Here is an 8,112-nt window from a genome sequence, read left to right as displayed (position 1 = left end):
TTTGGGACGGTTTATTTAATGCTTCTTAAAGCGACTTTTTTGTACAAAATTTTAATTTTTGTACTGAAAAGCTGTTTTAAGAAGCATCAAAAAAGTCGTCCCAAACGAAGCCTTAATCAATCTACAATTGAAAATTGATCTAATTTGAACCAGAAGCTAAAATTGATGGTTAAAGTAAACACCAACATCTCTTAAGTGGGGTATCCAACAGTTGTCACCCCCGATAGGGTGTTTGACGGCATGACTAATCCTCGGCTGACCTAAAAGAGGCACCCGCCCCAGAAATCTTCTGGCCAGGACTTGATTGGACCCCACTTAAGAGACGTTGGTGCTCAAAGGAAATCGAGCACGAATTTGAAAATTCCCAACTGTACTCGTCCACTAACCAAGCTAAGCAACGGTGGGTAACTGCATCTTTTTTAGGAGATAATATAAGTTTAAGACATAAAAAATAAAAGAGAAAATGACTAAAATGACCTCGACTCTCATAAAAGATCAAAATAGTGAACAACTATATTAATAGATCATTTTGATCCCTCAACTCTTTAAAGAGGAACAAAAATAATCCCACCATAAAACTATTTTGATTCTTTTTTAAAAAACAGAAGAACTAAAATAATCCATTAATATAATTGGGGATCACTTTAGTCCGTCATAAAAAAATCAAAGGACCATTTTGACCATTTTCTCAAAAATAAAATATAATGACAAGATCCAATGAAGAAGTAAAATTTAGATCCATAACAAAATTGAAATGAAAAACATCTATTTATCCACTTGAGGGCGAGTGTACAAAATGCCTACTATAGGATTCCACCTCCCACACTCACACCTTGCTGCCTCCTAGCTGTCCACACAACCAGGCTGCAAGCTCTCCTTCATATTCTAGCTCTACCTAAATAAGCTCTTCTACCTTATTCTTATTGTCAACTCATTGATCAATGTTATCATTGATATTACCTCATCAATCCATGAGTTATCTTAATTTATTTTGTCAATTACTAATTTTATATATTCCTATTTAAACCTCCCATATGTTTCTATAAATTCATCACAAAATGCTAGCATGAAAAAAAAAAACAAACTCCCTCCAATTCTCGTGGCTATTGTTGGTGACATTATTAAGTGCGGTCACCGGACGTCGTTCGGAGGCTAATCATGACACGCTATATCACTTTTTAGTTGTGTACCGGTGTTGTGTACCGCTATGTACCGGATGGCATGGTGTATCCTAATTCGTCTCCGGACCGTCTGGTGACTGCATAAAATAATCTCTCCTATTGTTGAAGGACAATTCTTGTGCAGTTGTTCTTATCAATTTATCATAAGGATTAGTTGATATTTGAAGAGCTATTATGTTGAATGTGTCATTGAAATATTTCTTATTTACAAAACTATCACTCATAACATTTAAAATGAACTAATAAATTATGTTTTTACACATGATAAAACTAAACCATTAAAAATACAACAAATTAAAGAGAACAGAAATTAACAAGGTTGTTGTGCCCTTCATAATTTGAGTGATAATACTGTAAATGGAAATCACACATGAAATTGCCCCCCAAAAGAGATTAATATCTCAGCAATAAGTGCACAAATGATTTGGGGATTGTAATGAACTTATAGAATCAATTCCAGCAGTTGAGGATGACAACAAGTATCCATATAGAAAAAAAAGTAGATTTTGGCCAATCAAATAAAACTTTCTCGGCTTACCTTTCCATAAAGTATCTACAGTCTTGAAAGCAGAGAGGTTCGTTTCCCCAAGAAGTCCATTCAGCTACCAGCTCTCTGGCAAAAAGTTCTATGCACCTTGAAGGCTTGGAACCTGGAAGATGATCTACTAGCAATTCTTCCAAAGTTAAGAACAGCAGCTAGAAAGATATCTTTAATGTTATCCTCAATTCAAATATAAGACAAATCAACCAATACCGATGGAAGTTTGGAAAACAAATCAAATTCATCGAAGTTAACTACGTTTGCAAATTGATACTTTTTTTTTTAATGTACTGAAGATAACAAGAAGATCGGCACTAACAATTAGTCTTCGTTTGGGACGACTTTCTTATTGCTTCTTAAAGCAGCTTTTTAGTACAAAAAATTTAATTTTTACGCTAGAAAACTGCTATAAGAAGCAGTAGGAAAGTCGTCCCAAACGAAGCCTTAGTTTATGAATCCCACAATGAAGTTGCTTAGGGATATTGTTAGTAGAGTGACACAGCAATGCCCAAGTTGAAACCAATATATTAGAGATTGGACATCTATCAACTCAAATATATTACAAACTGAAATCTTAATTAACTTTTATGTGGGATTAAGCCTCACTCTCGTGAGCATCCAAAAAGCACTAGCTATAATGAAATGGCAAATGCACTCACTGCATTGGTTTGAAGTTCAGGCAGTCGTAACGGTATGACTATGCAAATGTTTTACTTAAAAAGAAAAACAACATTAAAACAAATTAAATATCTCAGACTGCAAAGGTGGCTACTGTACTGCAAGAAAATGAGAAGTTGATTAATATTGCCAATGATGATATCTGTTTACAACAACAACATCAAGTTTTTGTCCCACTACGTGGGGTCGGCTATATGAATTCTTTTTCGTCATTGTGTCCTGTTAAAAGTCAAATTCTCATTTAAATCTAATAAAGAAAGATTATTTCTAATATTTCCTAACCAAGTCTTTTGAGGTCTACTCTACCTTTTGTAACATAAGTCAAATTTAATATCTCAACTTTCCTAACCGCGTCATCGTAAGGCCTCCGTTTAATGTGACCAAACCATCTAAGGCAACTCTCTCTAATCTTATCTTCGACTAGAGCTACTCTAACCTTTTCACGTATATGCTCATCGGAAGACCTCTGTTTAATGATGATATCTGATTACCTAAAACTAATTTTAATAGTAAAGAAATGCCACAAGAGTCCCCTGCATTCCTGAAGGCACAGGAAGACGCACTAAAAAGCTATGCATATGTTTTGATCTAAAGAAGGCTAGTAATTTTAGCCCTACAGAAACTGAAACGTTTACGCTAGGAATTAGGATACTTCCCAGTGGAGGTTTCCGTGAATAAGCACCAGGGATGCTGATGAAGATTTGGATATCTTGAAAATTTTGGATGAAATGTGGTTCAATTTTCTGCAAAAGCTCACAAGAATATATATATCAGAAAATTAAATGGGTAAAGGAGTATAGGTTCTGAGCTTTGGGATGAAAAACTCAAGAAAATACTGGAACTCTGACCTCTTTATTGACATAGCCAAGAAGAAGGTATTCGTACGGTTTGTGATGAATCAAGTCCAAGTCACTAAGCAGAGAACCATCGGGTTTTATCTATATAATAATAATGAGAGCAAAGAGTGAAATAGCCTAGCAAAATATTAAAAAGCAGAAGCATTGGATTAATTAATACGCATGAAACGAAATGTAACTGCGATTTCTATTGCGCAAAAGATATTTAAATCTCTATTAGTACAAGAATTCTCAAAACCAAGAAGAGAAAAGGAAATTACCTTCAACCAGTAACAAGTTTTGATATCAGTCACTCCCCAAGCTGGAAATAATTCTTGTTCAACAAAAGCACGAAGCTTCCCTCTATTTGTCATCCATAATACAACAAGGGCTCCCTCTGTATGAGCAAGTTGTTTGATAGGGAGGTATAGGAAGTATCGGTTTGGTAATGTCGGGTACCTAAAATGAATTAATATACTGAAATAAATTTTGAGGTATCATTCAGTAAGAAGATTAAATTTACCGATCTGGATCATTTTTTCATCAATTTAGTGGTCCTTTCTGTGGAAGAAATAAAGGATCTTGATTAAACACAAAAGTTGGGAAACTTCAACTCCCTTCAGAGTGAAGAAATGGATAACAGTTTAGGAAACTTTCAGTATATTACTACAGCACCAGCACTTTTTGCAGAAGGGTATTGCCGCATGGCACTGACCATTGATGGGTATTTAAGCTTCTCAGGACAGTACACTAACAGCCTGATAAACTAACACTTATTTCTTGATTTGGAATTTATTTACACATTCTTATGTTTGATTCTTAGCAAGAACTATATTTTTTGGGTAGAGGATTGATGTTTGATCAACAGGAAATGTAAATTTATGTTAAAATTCATGAAATAAATCCTCATTAAACTTTACTAGTACTTGGCATTTTCAAAACAAAAAAAAAGATAAAAAATTGTCATGACCTAACACTAGAGAAATGAAGACTTGGATAAGGTACCATCATAATTGGGGAAAAACTTAACCCTATTTGCCTAACACAAGCAATAGCTGGCTAACACATCAGCTTAAAATAATCATAACAACTAACTTAGGTTGCATTTGGGACGGCTTTCTTATTGCTTCTTAAAACAGCTTTCTAGTATAAAAATTAAAATTTTTGTACTAGGAAGATGCCTTAAGAAGCAGAAAGAAATCCGTCCCGAACGAAGCCTTAATCGTGATGAAAAAAGTTGGTTAACTGGGAATTCATTTGATAATGTTTTCAACTATTTGCTTAAGCTTCCTTGAACTATAAAAATAATTTTAAGGTGTTTTGTTTAAGAGCTATAATAAAAAAAATTAGATATGTAAAAAGGTAGCCTAATGACTTCACAAAAAAACCCATAAAAGAGCTTCATAAATTTTAGCATTTTCATTTGATAAATAATAAATATATTTAATTTTAATTAATTATCTAATAACTAATATTCTTTATCATTATATAATAATATAAAACTTACAAAAATACTTGTTTAATCATACAATCACTTTACCAATATGGCAATAATATTCTACCAAACTGCTACAACTCTTAAAGCACTTTAAATAATAATCTTCCAAAACAGTTATCCACTTTACTCCACAACACCAATTCAAGGCAGCACAGCACAATAATAAGTGAAGCAAAACTTCATGTAGCCTATCTCTGCTTCTTAAATAAAAGCAATTTTAGTGCGTTAGAAAACATAATTGCAAGAAAAGTTTAAATTTAACGCTAGTTTAGAAAGCTTCCTAGAAAAAGGTTTACAGATCATGGAAGAAAATAGAGAGGGAAATCTACCTCCAGCAAGAAACTCAATAAGAGATTGGTTTACAGATCAATGTATTGAATGATTTAGGCTTCGTTTGGGAAAAGCCATCCCAAACGAAGACTTAGTTTTGCTTGTTTAAGTGAATTCAAGTCGGATCATGTCATCCCTTTAAAATGTATGACATGAATAGTATGTGGAGTAATTAAGCTCAACTCATTCATAAACAACACATATTGGCATATAGCATTTTCATGTTATGTGGCATTTGAATTCAACTCTGGCACACCTAAATATCAGTTAGAAGTCTAGATACGTTGAAAATGGTATACTATGTCTGGTCAGAAATATAGCAATGACAAAAGGGCAGGTTGAAGCAATAATTTAATTGTCTACTCGTTTCTATTGTGACTTGAATGTCATTAGCCCATCACAGAAATAGCATTAATATATGAAAATTTTCACAGCTTTTGGCAGAAGTTCTACCATTGGTTGCCGATTCAACAACAATTATTAATCTTCTTCATCTAGGATTTTCATCTGAGCTTGAAGTCAAAAATCTAAGATGACGAGAAAAAAAAAAAGTTATAAAAAAATTGCCAAGGAGAAGATGTGACCACATACACTGCTTTTTGATAAGCACTTCCATTTTCCCATGGTGGGTCAATAACAATTAGATTAAAGCCTTGATCAGAAGAACCTGTAGAAACGATTTGGCAACAATGGCATCAAAAAAGGAAACTATATCCATCGTGCAAAACGTTTGAAGACATAACATAAGTCATCGGGAAATTAAATTGATCAAAACTTGGAAATCAATGCATAGGAGAGATTAATGAATATTACCAGGAATGAGATCATGGATTTGTCTCAAATCAGACTTCCAGGCGAACATTAAATTAGAAGTAATAGATAGAAGAAAAAGGGAAAATAAGTAAGATATTTTAAGACAAGATAAGACAACTGTATATTCATGATGCATGGAAGTATGTCTGCATATATTTTTGCATGAATAGGTTCATGCATCATAGATTGATATGTTTCTATATATATATATATATAATAATAATAATAAAGACAAATAAAGAATCCATGGCACATGCCTAGCAGCACCTAAAGCTATCAAGCAATCATAGAAAAATCAAGAACAGCATATGCTGAAAAGCTTCATCTTAAAAAATCAAGGAACTAGAAGAACAAAATGAGAAAGATTTCAAAAGAAGTTAATTTGATCAACCAGAAATGCTTCCTTTGTAGTAACATACCGTATGAAAACAGCTTTTTCTTGGTAGTATATATATCCGATTAAGAAATTCAGCATCCATATCAATAGATGCTTTATTACTAATCAAGTTATTAAAAAGAGGAGCAACTGTCCTTCCACTAGAATCCACATTTGGCAAACCTGATAAAAAAAAGATAGCCAAATTGTTAGATAATTTATGGATTTATGAAAAGAATGAGAAGAAATTGATGTTTGAACAAATCAAAAGTAATGTTCAAAATTCTTGCATGGAACCATCAAGCTGCGGGCTAAGAACCACTTTCTAGTCATGTTTTTTGCATATAAGGCTTCAAAATCTTTTTTCCACATTACACTTCATAGGACAAGAAACTGCAGTGCCAGATTTGGCATTGAAGTAGCTTACAAGGCCAGCTAACGTGCAGAGGCTTCAATGGTTTTGCTATGGGTTTCATGTGGAAGATATCTTCTGAAAATTAGAGGTTTAAGAAGAGAGAATAAAACAAAACCAATCTTGTAGCAAAATCTGATGCTCATCTAGAGTAAATACAAACTCCCAAAAAAAAAAACTAGAGTAAATGCAAATGGTCAGTTTGTTTCACTGCAAGTGTTTCAAGTTCAAGAATTGAGTCGCATTGAAGTGGATTGTAAATGACATTTATTTGTTTAGCATTAACTCTCTTCGAATGAACTTAGTTTTTGTGTTTATTTGGACTAAAATGGGTGACATTTTTCTCCACCATCATGTTAATTTTATGCTACTTCTTACCATTTTAAATAGAAGTGATATTCCAGCCCATCAACCCATTAGCAATAATAATAACCAATCCCTCAAAGTTGAAACTTCTCACCTTTTTGAAGGTGTGTTTCAAGAAGAGTAATTTAGTTTCATTCAATTCAACCAAAACAAACACTTGAACCCAAGGTTCAGAAAAATCAAACCGGATATGAAACAAAAAGAAGCATAGGCTCACAGTTCAATGGTTAAATCTAGGTTGAGCTGAGTTAAATCGAATGATATAATAAAACCTATAATCAAATCGAATGATATAATAAAACCTAAAATAAAAATCAAACCGGATATGAAACAAAAAGAAGCATAGGCTCACAGTTCAATGGTTAAATCTAGGTCGAGCTGAGTTAAATCGAATGATATAATAAAACCTATAATCAACTCGAATGATATAATAAAACCTAAAATAATTATAATATAATATAAATTATATAATAATTAAAAATTTTAAAGTGAATACATAACTACCTCGATTAAGCCTCAACATAAAGTTCCTCAATAAGTCGAATGTGAATATAAGTGTGTGTGTGTATATATATATGTAATAAGAATAATATTTAATGTAAAATATAAAGTTTATAATATAAAATAAATTTGTGTTCTTAACTTTATAAAACCATGTGCAACCTAACTCCCCATCTAATATTCACACAGTCTCACATAATAGGAAAACTTTAAGTAGTCGTCTTATTATAGTACAAAGAACAAGCCATTAGCAACAAGCGAAAATTGCCTGAGATGGCATCCATCTAATCTTGTTGAATCTATATGCATATGATTTTAAATGAATATTAAAAATTTTAAAAAGATTTAATAAAACTAAAACATGCTATTTCAAACTTTATTAAAATAAAATTTAACATTTTAAGCTCAATAAGTTTGGCTCAAGCTTAAACAAGCTTTAAATCAATGGTGTATAAAAATCTATAGTTTGAACCGAACAATTTTACAAAATCGAGACATTACAAGTAAATTGACCAGTTCACATTCGAAGGGTCAAGCCCTTTTTTTTTTCAAAATGCTGCTTGAACTCACTTTGAAGTGA

The 8,112-nt window shown here is 32.6% G+C and overlaps 1 protein-coding gene across 3 annotated transcripts in view; it reads right to left on the bottom strand.

Moving 5' to 3' along the window:
- Positions 1-1,452: 1,452 nt before the first annotated feature.
- Positions 1,453-8,112, bottom strand: part of LOC110105287 (methyltransferase-like protein 2) — a 15,493-nt gene continuing 8,833 nt past the window's right edge. Inside the window, exons 3-9 of one of the 3 annotated variants that reach the window (XM_020834728.2) lie at positions 6,297-6,436; positions 5,878-5,911; positions 5,656-5,731; positions 3,518-3,695; positions 3,249-3,338; positions 3,053-3,143; positions 1,453-1,846 (exon numbers count right to left, since the gene is read on the bottom strand). In XM_020834728.2, coding sequence (XP_020690387.1) covers positions 1,716-1,846; positions 3,053-3,143; positions 3,249-3,338; positions 3,518-3,695; positions 5,656-5,731; positions 5,878-5,911; positions 6,297-6,436 — 740 coding nt within the window. In that variant the 3' untranslated portion in view covers positions 1,453-1,715. The other 2 variants (XM_020834726.2, XM_028696084.1) reach the window with 2 other exon arrangements.

This window comes from Dendrobium catenatum, unplaced genomic scaffold, assembly GCF_001605985.2.
Source record: "Dendrobium catenatum unplaced genomic scaffold, ASM160598v2 fragScaff_scaffold_716, whole genome shotgun sequence".
NCBI classification, from domain to species: domain Eukaryota; kingdom Viridiplantae; phylum Streptophyta; class Magnoliopsida; order Asparagales; family Orchidaceae; genus Dendrobium; species Dendrobium catenatum.
Note: the sequence above shows the minus strand (reverse complement) of the source record. Positions and strands in the feature narration are given on the sequence as shown.